This window comes from Histoplasma capsulatum, genomic scaffold (assembly GCF_000149585.1).
Source record: "Histoplasma capsulatum NAm1 scaffold_1 genomic scaffold, whole genome shotgun sequence".
Taxonomy (NCBI): domain Eukaryota; kingdom Fungi; phylum Ascomycota; class Eurotiomycetes; order Onygenales; family Ajellomycetaceae; genus Histoplasma; species Histoplasma mississippiense.
The window spans coordinates 2,791,759-2,805,361 of NW_001813982.1; the positions used below are offsets into that span (position 1 = coordinate 2,791,759).

Genomic DNA, 13,603 nt, shown 5'->3' on the forward strand with positions numbered 1-13,603 from the left:
TTCCAACTCGGTGAGAAAAGATCGAAGGAACTTGGCTACTGGGTCTGCAGTTCGATGACGAAGTTGTTCGAGGAAACGATGGAAATCAAAGGGCTGGTCTGGTTCTGGTTCAGGGGGCGGCGGACGTGATGCAGAATTTGAGGAGGCAGCCAACTCCGTCCCAGCAGGATTTTGCGAGTTAGTCGAAGGGGACTTAGGAGGCACAGCAGGTGGTGAGATTATTTGTGAGCCAATGCTACGAATGGATGATGGGCGCGATTGCCATTGATTGGAAACATGAGTTTCAATAGGACTGCGTGGCGAAACGATGGGTTCCAAGCTTGACTTGCGTGGCGGAAAATGCGCTTGTCCAGGGAGGAACTGCTCGGCCAATTCAAGTCGAGGAGACGTAAGTTCCCCCGGTCCCGGGTGTTTCGTATCGTCCGTAAACTGATCCATGATGCTTTGTATTTCTGACTGTGAATCTTCGTCATTCTGTGCCTCGAGTTTCGCTGGCTTGTCAACGTCTTCGTCACAGGCAATATCTGCGGGGATTTGGGGAAGATCCTTATCTGTATAATCGGTGGGCATTCCTAGAGGTGATTGAGGTACTTGTGGCGTCTTCGGGGTAGGGTCTAGATAGGGCTTCTCTGCCTGAGGAGATGATGGCGATGTGGAAGCGACATCGATATTAAGTGCTAATGACTGTGTGCTGCCAGATTCTCGACAAGAAACCGCCAGCCTTTCTATGTTTTGGGCAGATGTATTCATATTAATGAGGTCGTGATTAGGCCCAAACGAACCCGCCGTAGCTGAGGTCCCCGCCATGCCAACAGTTTCAGTATCGTTATCATCAGTTTCTTTCCGTTCTGCTTCCATCATCGTGTTGGGCGACAATCCAAGGGGTATATTTTCATAGTTGCTGGAAAACGGACTTGTCTTCGGTGTCGAGCCGTCTGCCTTAGGATACTCTGTCCGTTCCCCTATGATGTCAGAGCCAAGTTGCTGACTCTCTTGTTGAGGGCCGTCACCTCCTGGAATGCAATCTCGGGGCTCGGGGGAAGACATAAGCTGGACATGGAGGTTGGTAGGTCAAAATTGTACAAGTGAATTCAAGGTGCAGTGCCCATTCTGAGATGGCTCTCGTCGCGAGACAAATATTCGCTGAATATTGTCGACACGAACTCGGGTTAGTTTCATGGCCGCCTCTTGCGTCGACAACCAGTCGAGGCCTTTATTAAGGAGGTTTCCGGACTATTGTTGCCCCGAGAGGAGTTGTTGACTTCCAAAGTTAGCTAAGCCGTCACATGATCCAAGATCGAAACTCACTGTCTCTCGTCCTCTTGCGAAAGTGTTATCTCAACTGACCAGGAATCCTCTTCGAGCGCCATGTGCGGCATATTCTTTTCCTTGGGCGCAGGGAAATATGTGCAGCCGGACGAGGAAACCACTCAGCTCCTGCAAAACAGAGGCCCTGACTGTTTTAACAGGCACACTATTCAGGTACAACCTTCAGAGGAAGCGAGACCGAACCTCGCTGACATTCCTTCTTCCCTCTGTCTGACTTATATTTCAACCGTTCTGGCTCTTCGCGGGGCCCATCTGCAGGTTCAGCCCTTTGTAGACTCCGACAGTCGGTCGGTTCTATGCTGGAATGGGGAGGCCTGGAAAATCCAGAACAATCCAGTTCAGGGGAATGATGCCAAGTGTGTTTTTCAGTTACTCCTTAAGGCCGTACAGCCGCCCGAAACTCAAAGTGGCTTGCTCCCATCTCAAATCATGGAGAGCCAATATTTAGCTAAAGTAGTTCAGGCCGTGGGTGCCATTTCTGGCCCTTTCTCCTTTGTATTCTATGATGGATATCGCCAAAGGGTCTTTTACGGAAGAGATCGTTTGGGAAGACGGGCACTTCTGAGTGGATGGGATATTACCGGAAGTTTCAAGATTTCCAGTGTTTGCGACGGGACGTCGTCCAAACATTTCGAGGAAGTAGAAACTGATGGCATTCATATGATCGACCTTGCCAGCCTTTTCCAAAACACTGATTGCAATACAGCCCCATCGGATGTATTGCGTTCAATATTAACTGTGAAGAGATTGAATTGGAGAAACGAAATACCTTCTAATACCGAAGGGGACTTTATTGTATGTTTTCTTACAACGGTCCCTTAAAACCCTATCAACTAATACACTCTTACAGGCAACTTATTTACCACCCATTAACAAATCTGTTTTTATCAGAGAGATTCCTCCACTGCTTCAAACAAACTCGCCGTCTATAGAGACACTGGAGCTCAAGCTTCGTGAATCACTCAAGCTTCGGCTCGCAAATATTCCAGAGCCTCCCCATTACTCATCACATTACAGGTCAAAAGTAGCGGTTCTTTTCTCAGGAGGTCTTGATTGTACCATACTCGCAAGACTAGCACATGATATCCTTCCCATAGATGAGCCGATCGATCTGCTTAATGTAGCATTTGAAAATCCTAGGGTTATTGCAGCCGCTGCCGCGTCAACCTCCAAATCAACAATGACACCACTGTGCACATTTGAAACCTGCCCGGACCGAATAACGGGGCGATTGTCCCACACTGAGCTACAAAATATATGCCCCGGCAGGCCCTGGCGGTTTGTTGCCATCAACATTCCGTACACGGAAACATTAAACCATCGAGAGAAGGTCAAGCGCTTAATGCGACCCCATAACACCGAAATGGATCTATCGATAGCCTGCGCCCTGTACTTTGCTTCGCGTGGGAGAGGGGAAATCACAAGCGATATGGACCAGCATGCGACAATACCATATACAACAACAGCACGGGTTCTGCTCTCCGGGCTTGGTGCCGACGAAATTTTCGCAGGTTATACAAGGCATGCAACTGCGTTCAAGCGGCATGGCCTCCAGGGGCTTGTGGATGAAATTGCTTTGGATGTTGGTCGTCTTGGCAAACGAAACCTGGGCCGAGATGACCGTGTTATATGCCATTGGGGTCGCGAGGCAAGATACCCCTATCTAGACGAGGACTTCCTAGCGTGGGCGCTTGCCTGCCCCATTTGGGAAAAATGTGGATTTGGAGCATTGCCCCCAGGCTCAGATAGCACGCCTGACATTATGAAGGAACCCGGAGCCACGGAGGAATCCCTGGAGCCTGGGAAAAGATCTCTCCGACTCCTCGCGTGGAAGCTCGGAATGGAAAATGTTGCTCGTGAAAAGAAAAGGGCGATTCAATTTGGGTCTCGAACTGCCAAGATGGAAAGCGGTCGAAGCAAGGGAACACAGATATTAGAGTGAAATTATCTGCACTCATTGCTGGTTCGAGCCTAGAGTATATCACTGGGTGTGGAAACGCACACATACACCTCCAACGTTGAGCACATGAGGAACTGAAAGCAGCAATGATGACAATAAACAGATACTTCTGATGGCTAGTTGTCTGCCGATAGAAAACCATGTCTAAGCTGGGTTCATGCCTTTCGCTGAAACAGAGCGTTTTCTTCGATGTTGATTGCTTGATGGAATATTTAAAGGCAAGTCTGAGCTGCGGTTTATATAATAAGCATTACGATACTACAAGGCTCGCAATCCACATTTACCGAATGGCATTTTTATGATCCAAGGCATTTTTGCGTACTACATGGAATGGATGCTTGTCCAATTGAGCCGTGCTTTCAAGAGGGATTTGGAAGACTTCTTTTTTTCTTTCGTATGTTTGATTTGTGCGATGGCCTTACGAACTTACATACCCTAATAGGACTCTAGGACGTAGGCCAAAACTCCCAGAATAGAAGCGTATGATATCACGACACAGTTTTGGGTATGTGTATAAATTTGAAACTTGGGAGCGTAATTAGGAAGTTAAATATCCGTTGGGTAGGATGATTCTGCTGAAACATATTAATGCATCATCTAGTACTGCTCCCTCTGATTCCTTGGCCGGGACAGAAGGTTTCGAGAAGAATCAAAAAAAATCCCCATTGAGTTTTCCAAAAATTCAAACGAAGTGGCGCAGAGAAACCTTAACGTCGACTCATATTTGGATTGAGATAGAATTGTTCCCTGAACCTACTCCGCAGTAAGGTAAGAGATATAACCCTCCTCGGCGGAGCTGGGCCTTATACTTGCATAGGGTTATTTATTCCTTATTATTACAGATGTTGTTTCAGTAGAAATCGTGTTGCTCCGCCCTTGATTTCATTTTTATTATTTTTCATCAATGCATCGCGAGTTACCAAACCTACGAGTACGCGCTGCTCCGCCCTTTCAAATCGTTGAGTGTAAAGGTATCCTTTAGTCTGCATCAGCTTCGCCGCTTAACCAAGGCACGTCCCTGGTACACACACAGGATACCTGGAAAGCGACAGGCAGACAGGTGAAGTGTGCCAAGAGCAAAAAACACCTCCATTGAATAATCACCAGTTGTTCTTTATGAGTCAGGTTAGCAGATGTCCCCCAAACAGTGTGCCGACATTTATATATAATAATAGTTAACTGACTTAAAATGGTTGTGGATAATTATAAAAAGCTAAACGGAGATCCGTTGGATGACGAGCCTTAATTTGAGATCGAAAACTCAAACTCTAACGATGGCTTCAAGGGGCTTCGGCGAGATTTTATCCAACGGCTAGTTCTGCCCCGAGTGGTGGAGTGTATGTATGTATGTATGTATGTAGCCTTGCAGGAGGAGGGGTTGAGTGCGACCGAATTGCAGTTGGAATGGCTGCAAGGATCACCTGCTGATCTTGGGAATTAATTGTTCACCCGACATTCAATTTCCAGCATGCATGTGCATACACAGTAACTAACTTGGAGCGTTCGTTGTTGTTGATGATGTCCCCGTACGGAGTAGTCTGGACACCGCCGTTGCCTCTAGAAATGCTAAACCATGCAATTGCGGGGAAGAGACTTGCTTTGGCGTGGACTTCCGAAGTTCGGAGCCGCGGCGTCGCTATATTAGTATCCTTCATTTTTCCCCTTTCCATTCTCGCCACTGTTAAAAAAAGAGAAGAGATTCGAGATCGGCGTATACCAAATTACATCAACGTATCATAAGAATAACGGCCAAGGATCATCGTATTTATTGACTAGCCTGGCAGTCTCTGATCGACTGTTTTGCGCCATCCCTGGCTAGGCTTTGGCTGGGCCGGGGACATAGGAGTGACAAGCATGGGCAGTATTCTGTACAGATTACATCAGACATGGATGTGGAACCAGCCCCAAACAACGCCAGATCAACCTCGTCTCAGCCATTCAGATCCCCAGATAATGTTGGTAATCAGCTTGATGCCATTATTGTTATGGTGGCTATCGAGCCATTTTGAGTGTTCTGTAAACAAAACCTTGGAAGAGGTTGAAATGCGAATCACGTAGGAGGCGAAATCCTCCATCCTTCCCACGGTTTTCAGAGTCTCTGGCCACACCACACTGGCTCTGGCTTGATGATGCAGCGCAAGTGGCAACGGCAAATTTTCGCTGGGTTTTTGCTGTGAAGCTGGATGGTATGTAAGATGTCCTGGTTTGTATTGATTGATTGATGTATGCACCCACCGCTTATTATTCTTGTCGCATCGAATAATGCTTCGTAATAGATGCTTCATTTTTGAGTTTTTATTTTGGTCTTTTATTCGTCATTGAGTTTAAATACGATACTCAAGAGTGCGATCCATGAACCCGAGACATCTCTGAGTTGTCTGATCGTACTCGTAGCCATTTTTCAACCCCAATGTGCGAAGTAATCGTAGCCCCAGCCTGAAATGAAACAGAGCAGGCTGTTGATATAATGAATGGCCAGCAGAACACATTGGTGTTCCTTAGCCATCGCAAGTCGTACAGATTAATGACCCTTCATTTGAGGATCTGTTTCCGCAAGACTAGTGGCGGTTAAGCGCAGATGAGCCTGCGCAGGAGCTTCGAGGGTATCCCCGAACATATTAAACCCAGATGTCGCCGCATGTTGCAGTTACTGTTCCCTGAATAACATTTTTTCATCGAATGACACCGCAGTCTGGCGGCGTCGTCACTCTCCGCCTCCCTTACCTGCGGCGCACCCACAAGCTCTGCGCTAATCTGCGCTAGCCAGACTTTCTCCTCAAGCGACCTAGCAACTCTCCCTCCAACCCACCCACCGCTGCCCTCGACCGCTTCCAATGACCCCCTTCGACGGTTGCCGATCTGATCACTTCGTACCTTCGCTGTCTTTCATCCCTTCTCTCTCGGTCCATCTTTCACCTCCGTTGTGCTTGCTGCGATTGCAAACAGTCTGCCCGATTGCGAAGCCCGCCAACAGGCAATCCGCCATTTGCCCGTGTGCCTCAACCCAACGCCACTCGCTGGATTCCACCTCAAAGGTTGGCGCTGAGATCGGCTGGAGTCCTACAACGGCTGGATCCTTCTGAGCTCCACAGAAATTTCGACTTCGTTATACTGTTCTTCCCTTTTCTGTTCGGAAATTCGTTGTCCGGTCCGGTTAGATTCCTGTTACAACCTGGGAGTCTTTGGCCACACCAGCTCTGTGGTTAAGAGCTGGCATAACATATAGACACTGTTGGATGGCTGGGTAGGCTTTCTTCGAGAACAAGGAATGGTATTGCGCCGTGCGTGTGGAGTCGCGACCTCATTTCACCCACATTCCTCCCAATAATTAAACAGGAGTCATGGCGTCAAACACTCTTACGGGGACTTCCCCAATACAGCCCACGAATACGAATCCTTCCTCGAATAGCAGTCCGGGGGGTCCTACGAGTTCACCTATGCTGTTTTTTGTTGCGTTGGGTTTTGGTGTGGTTTTCACTAATCTCTGGTAAGATGTTACCAATTATGCTGGCCTCCAGAAATGATAATCCAAATCTAACTGTGAAATGTCTTGGTAGGATTATCGTCGGTGTAAAATACTGCTTCAGATATAACCAGCGCAATAGGCAAGCACGAAATGAAGAAAATGGCGAGCCCCATTGACATGGTTACCGTACCGAGAACCCACCGAAGACGGCGGGAAAAGAAGCTAATGAGCATGGACGATGTAAACGCGCGCTTTCCTCTGATGAAATACAAAACATGGCGGGCAAATCGTGCGGATGAAGGACTCCCAACTGCTGGGGGTATACAGGCGCCAACCAGCAGGCCGTCGAGTTTGAAGAACGAAGGGGGAAGCGTCATACTTGCCTCTACAGAGAATCAACAGTCTCCTGTCTCGAGAAATCCGACTTCAAGTCCAGAATCATCAAATGAACCGGTACCGCAACTAGAGCCAGAAAGCGGAATTCTGCCAGCGATGCACAGGGAAACAATGGCTTCAAGAGCGGAGAGCCGCTTGTCAGGTGAACATCTAAAAGAAATTTCAGGTTCCATGGAGGACGATGATGACGCAGACGAACATATCCGTAATGCTATCCCTGCTGAGCTACTTACGAACCCTGGGGATACCTGTGCAATATGCCTTGATACTATTGAAGACGATGACGACGTGCGTGGTCTTAGCTGCGGCCACGCATTCCATGCATCATGTTTGGACCCTTGGTTGACATGCCGACGTGCATGTTGTCCGCTTTGCAAAGCCGATTATTACGTTCCGAAACCACGCCCGGAGGGTGCTGAAGGAAGCGAGAATAATTCTTCCAGCCGCGGCAGACGTAATACGAGTCGAAATAATGATCCTGCACAGCCAGAACGCACTTATGTCCCCGGCCGTGGGAACCCATTCGTATCGCGTCTCGTTCTGCCAGGACGCTTCATCACCATAGTTCCTCCCGATGAACGATATCCAGGCTTCCCAAGACCTGTTTATCAGTCGCCAAACTCATTTCGTAGAGGGCGACGAGGACAGTCGAATCCTTCAGATGACGTCACAAATCCTAATGGCTCAACGTCATGGAGATCACGGCTCCCTTCCATTCATCTCCCCACAGCAACCTTTTCTCGATTGCGGCTTCCGGATAGAAGGAATCGAAACGCAACTGGACGGGCTTCCACCACCGCTAGTGAACCATCTCCACGGCAACTTGAATCCGGGCCCACTTGAATCTTCTTGTGTTTGCAAGCCGAAGCGCTGCAGCTAGATGTGTGCATGCTGTAACGGCTTGCCATATCCGTGGTACCATTGAAGAAGTCGAAGTTGTGTTCTCATGTCTCAACGATGTGCCACTTCACTCTTTACATCTCTTAGGACATATGCGCTAGCGAATACTCAATGGTCACCAATTTCAAACATTCCACCCTTCTACTCTCTGTATTCCTACGTGATAGCTTCTCTATATTCGGATGAAGCGGTGGACTGAAGCTCCTCGAACCGCCACCTCGACCATCATCGCCATATATTTTACTCCCAGTTCGCACTTTCTCCCGGCGATTCGAAGAGAAGCTAGAATTCCTCGGGTTGGATCTAGGTATTGGATAAATTTTGGCCGTGGTAGTTCATTTTTGCCCTTCGAAACATAATTTCCTCATATGAGAAGGTTCCATGTTCCTCCTTCACATGCCGAATGCACACCCGGACCTACGCACAAACACATCTATAATGTTATATATATGCAACTCACAGAAAATATCCATCTGAGATGTTACGTTCCATCTCTACTCAACACATATTGGACAGGTTCCTAGCTACACGACATATGTTCGCTATTGCGTCTTGTGTTCATATTTTTTTTTTTTAAAATCCTTATCCATTTATAATTGTCACGTCCAAGCTTGCTGATCTGTTCGCACCACCATCATGAATTTGTCACGACCAAACATTCCCCCTTCCCGTACATAACACTCACCGCAATATACCCCATACCCACTCCATCAGTCGACGAATGCCTTCTTTCCTAAGAGTCGATCCACACATATTTTTCTCGATGATTCTTCGTTCGGAGGCCTTATTACCCCAACCCCCCTTTATTCAATCTAGTTGCCTTCTCCTGTTTTCTTATCACATGAATGGAGCTATTATATTTCTTTTCTTCTTTATTTTTTTTTTATTTTTTTTATTTTTTTTCATTTATGTGTGCGTTTACGTAACTAGATGCAGTTAAGGCTCTTATCGACGATTCATTTTTCTTTTCCTTTCTATTTCTTTTGTTCCTTTGTCCTTTAGCGGAGTCAAGGGGGCCTCGCATGAGACCGACGAATTGTATATATCTTGGCTTTTTTTTTTTTTTTTGTTAGTAGTCACATTGTCATGCCATTTATATTTCCTCCCTTTTCCCTTCCCCCCCCTCCCTCCCCTACAGCTCCCGCCTTTCACCGGCGGCTCCATTAAATTAAATAAAAAAAAATATACAACAACTACTTTATATTCCATACGTAGCTACCTCGCACACACCATCTGTAAAACCCCCTCGCAGGTTTTCCTCAGCCGCAGCCAGCTAACTTGGTGTCGGGTTGGTGGTCGTGAGTGATTAGCATGGCAGTTGCGAGGAAGGGGGGTGTGTATCTTCGGTGGGATCGGTGGGAGAGTCGCATTGAGCCCTATGCGTGACATGTGAGCCAGGGAGAATGGCGCTGCTATTTTATTGAAGTATTGGAGTGTGAGGGAGGACATTATTTGGTGTTATTGTTGTGGGAGGGGAAGGAGGGGGCGGGGAGGAGGGTTTGAGGGAAGGGAAACAAGCCGCCATCGGTGTACGAAACGGGATGGATGATTTGGGGAAATTGAGGTTGTTTCGAGAAAGGGTTTTATGTTATTTGTTTGTTCGAATATATATATATATATATATATAAGTAAAGAGGACGTAAGGACTGCATGTCTTAAGGCGAAAGCGGCCCGGTATATTTCCCTCAAACAAAGTGTTTTTGTACCGGTGATGATCTAGAGCACTTGGTCGTATTTATGAAAAGGGTCGAGAAACTGGCAAGGGAAAGAAAATACAAAAACTATTTTGCTTGTGCCATTATATATACTTAATATGAAGTTAGTTGGCGCCGAGGAGGTAGCCCATGGATGATGGATAGTATGTACTACAAGAGACATGAACCAAAGCAATAAAAAAACATGACAACCCAAGAAATTAAGAACAGAAAAAGCCCTGTATAATAAGACGAGATCCTGACTTGGCAAAACCAGATGCAACTGGAGTCAAAATGAAAATTGAGAAAATAGCCTCGAAGATGTAACTCAGGCAAATACCCACACGCCAATAGAGAACTATAAATATATAAAAGATAACCGTTAAGGGGACGGAATAAAGAGCTCATTTTTGAGATTTTGGTACAGCAACCCCGGCACCGAGGACGCCAGGCAAATCTTCCATCCCAACACTAAAGAGCATCCGGATGCCTCCAGTAACAGCAAAAGCGAGTAGGATCGAAAAGGAAACAATAAGAAAGAAAGGCGTGCTGACGTCCTGCTTCTGGCATGCCGGCCCACCCCACTGGATTGTCTTAACAGTGCCATCTTTGTTCGTTCGCACAACAGTCCTGCTGCATTTACAGGCATAGCAGTCGCCCCTGGAGTTCTCTTTAGAAGCGAATTTTCGGTAACACGTCCCGTGGCCGGAGCATTGTTTTGTCACTTCTGTACAGGTTTTGTTGCTGTTGTAACAAACAGGCATCATGGTTGAAGGAAATTTGTGGCCAGACTCGGGGTTCTTTACGGATCGTCGCTGTATGGGTTTCGGCGACATAATCTCAGTTTCTCCAGGTCGGCGTTGAAGCATGTGGTATGATGGCGAAGGAGAAGTAAATATCATAATAGATTCCTGGTTGGATTCCTTTGCTAGGATACTAAAATCTGCAAGGGTGGCAAAGACAGTTTTTCGTACTGCGAGTGTGTTTGACTAAAAAGAGGTAAGTTAGCTGTTTTGGCTCCAAATACATAGCGTTTGCGCAGTTAGCAAACGTATCTCACCTCGGAGAAGATCCTCATAATAGCGGTTATACATCCACCTCCCCAGCCTTTCGCGCCTTGGGCAATAAACTGGCGGAATGCAGTTTCGCTCAATTCCGAACTTGTGGAGAAGATGTCTTTCGTTGAAGGGCACTGGTTTACATGCTGGTCATAAAATCCATTATTAGTCACGGGAGGGTAATCTCATTTTCAAATTTGAAAATGCTCCTACCAGAATTAACGTTCCCCGGAATCCACCATCTACCGCAAAATCGTATGAACATAGCTTTGGTGTAGACCGCTCAGCAGAGGAGTAGGTGAGCAAATTTTCAGCAAACGATTCACTGACTAGCCCAGCAGGGGCAGAAGGGATGGTGAAGGAATCGGTTGAATATTTTGAAGCAGATGCGACTATTGATGCTCAGTGTTAGCATTCTGGTTCTGACGCTCAGTGCCATGTCGGTGACTTACGATCAGGAACATCAACACCCTCCCAAACAAGTAGCATCTTCGCTGAACAGTCACCAACTGATGTAGAACCCATAATGGGCGCTTGTGTCCCTCCAAATGTATTCAGATCCCGGATAAGAGTCTCGTCGGCTTGACCTAGCATTGCACCTTCTGATAGCCCTAATCGGTTGGCTAATATTAGCCTCGCTGTCTCCGGAGTAACTGCTCGGTTGACCGGCGGCACAGACGGTTGCCGTGCATCGAATGTGTAAGCCCTTGCATCGTAGGCAACTCCGCCGGTGATCGCAGAGCTCAAAAGAGGCAGAAGTGAAAGAAGGGGTCTCATGCTGCAATATGGCTGGTTGACAGCAGGAAACGGGCGAAAAGCGAGGTGAAGAATGGGGAATCCAGCTAACTCCTGGCGCTGGCGGATCTACAGAATTCTGGTGTGTAGCTGTAAAGAAATTGCAGTAGTGATATTGTCCCCGTTGCTGGCGTGCTGCGGGCTCTGAGGCCTGACGTTGAAGCTCTCTGATCAGGCCAAACCATGGATGGGCGGCTAATCTCAGTTGCTAAACTAGAACTTGTTCTAACCCAATTTGACATTAGCTGCACCATTCTGCCAAGTCCGGTTAGAATAGTCAAAAGGTTTCAATGAATTCATTAGTGCAAGGTTATTGGCAAGACAGTTCTATTTCTTGAGATATATAACTATCTGAATGAATTGCAACAATTAATTTCATCTATTCAACAATTCTGCATCATCAGAAGGGATATATCTTTTTTTTCTAGCTCTCAATAGAGCTACTTTATATTCATATTTGAAGGTGTCATGCATGATGTTGACTGGGAATTGATCGAAGATTCGATGGTGGCCAACGTGCCAAAGGTGTTCTTTGTTAGCCTCGTCAGAGTAGATTTTGTCGAGATAGATAAGAAACTGAGGCTTCACCAATTCATTGATTTGGAATATCTTTTCATACCCTACGAAACTTCAACTTCCAAGGGACATAACCGAGTTACGATTCAAAAAGCCAGTATATATTCACAGGAAAGGATTGCCACATTGGTGTGATAGCACAGCACCGGCCGCCATATGGAAAACTTTTTTTTTACACTATTTTCCTCAAGTGAGAAAGGAAAAGGTGACTTCAGGGCTCTAGGATACCCCTTGCGGCCAACAAACGGTTCTCACAGGTGCATATCGTGTCCCTATTGAGCAGGAATTTAACATATATTAGTTGACGTTATTTACCATCCACTTAATTTAGGACCAATACTTACTGCGGGCAAGGAGTTTGCCATAGCAGCCGGTAAAGCACAAAGCATATCTTTGAAATTTAGTGATATTACCAGCATACAATGCCAGACTTTAATAATAAGAGGCTAATTTGATATTCAATTGCACAGGGATGAAGCCAAGAAAAGTGCTAACATGTGCAAATGGAGATCAAAAAGTCTGAATATCAACGCAAATATTTATTGTTTTTGTTCGTGGAAGGAAAACGAGCTACATCATCTATATCACTGCATTTTCACGATGTGATTGGCAGCCATCATCTGAAACCTCCAGCTTTTCAAGATATACCAAAACTGAATTTGTGCCAGAAAATACCAATGTGGGGAGAAAAGTTGACACGGAATAGCAGTGGAGGCAGTGGGTATTATATTTTAACTTGCCTCGCCCGTTTACTTTTGAGGAAATGTATATATGATTTATTTGACCTATTTTTAAGATGATGTTCCTGCTATAATGATTGTGTCATCCGTCAAGCGCACTCCAAATATCAGTGAGAGGAAGGAAATCCATGTCAATGCAATAGACAGGGTTCACATTTCTACTACTACTACTACTACTACTACTACTACTACTACTACTATTATCAGTACGTTTTGCTCGGAAGTTGAATCGTGTTGAACCAGTGTTACGAGTCATCATTGGCCATTTTGAGGCCTTTCAGCTTTGAAGATTCAGATTCGAATTTGTGAGCTTAAGTTTACAAAAACTCTCAGTCATTCGTGTGAACGGGGTTGCACGGCGACTAACTAAAGAAAAAGCTATGGCTCGCAGGCTATGAAAAAGAAAAGGGGGAAAAAAAATCTTGATATACGGAATAGCCTCTTAGTTTAAATTATTTTCATGATTCCTCAAGTATCTCACTTGGTATTATGTAGGCGGGATATTCTTATTATCTGAAGTTGCTGCTTTCTATCTACAGAGGACCTCGTAGTACACAGGGTGACATGCGAGCAACCAGCATGTTGGCATCTGCCGCCGTCACGGGGGATGCTAATTGTCATCAATTTCTGAATAAAATACACATATAAGTTAGAGGATAAATCACGTAAAATCGTTTAATCCCTGATAA

General features: G+C 46.1%; 4 protein-coding genes across 4 annotated transcripts in view; 2 read left to right on the top strand and 2 right to left on the bottom strand.

The window, feature by feature from the left end:
• The window catches only part of HCAG_00797 (predicted protein), a gene marked incomplete at both ends in the record, with an annotated part of 2,297 nt that extends 1,436 nt beyond the window's left edge, over window positions 1-861 (bottom strand). The window contains one exon of the mRNA XM_001543701.1: window positions 60-861. Within this exon, the coding sequence (XP_001543751.1) occupies window positions 60-861 (802 nt within the window). The remainder of the gene's footprint in view (window positions 1-59) is intronic.
• Window positions 862-1,758: 897 nt separating this feature from the next.
• Window positions 1,759-3,271, top strand: HCAG_00798 (conserved hypothetical protein; the record flags this gene model as incomplete). The annotated part of the gene is made up of 2 exons (XM_001543702.1): window positions 1,759-2,124; window positions 2,180-3,271. The coding sequence occupies 2 exons, from the start codon at window positions 1,759-1,761 to the stop codon at window positions 3,269-3,271; spliced, it is 1,458 nt and encodes a 485-aa protein (XP_001543752.1).
• A 3,643-nt stretch (window positions 3,272-6,914) lies between these two features.
• Window positions 6,915-7,994, top strand: HCAG_00799 (predicted protein; the record flags this gene model as incomplete). Its single annotated transcript, XM_001543703.1, has 1 exon — window positions 6,915-7,994. The coding sequence occupies one exon, from the start codon at window positions 6,915-6,917 to the stop codon at window positions 7,992-7,994; it is 1,080 nt and encodes a 359-aa protein (XP_001543753.1).
• A 2,155-nt stretch (window positions 7,995-10,149) lies between these two features.
• Window positions 10,150-11,580, bottom strand: HCAG_00800 (predicted protein; the record flags this gene model as incomplete). Its single annotated transcript, XM_001543704.1, has 4 exons — window positions 10,150-10,734; window positions 10,806-10,937; window positions 11,017-11,195; window positions 11,256-11,580. 4 exons carry the CDS (start codon window positions 11,578-11,580, stop codon window positions 10,150-10,152), a joined length of 1,221 nt encoding a protein of 406 aa, XP_001543754.1.
• Window positions 11,581-13,603: the final 2,023 nt, after the last annotated feature.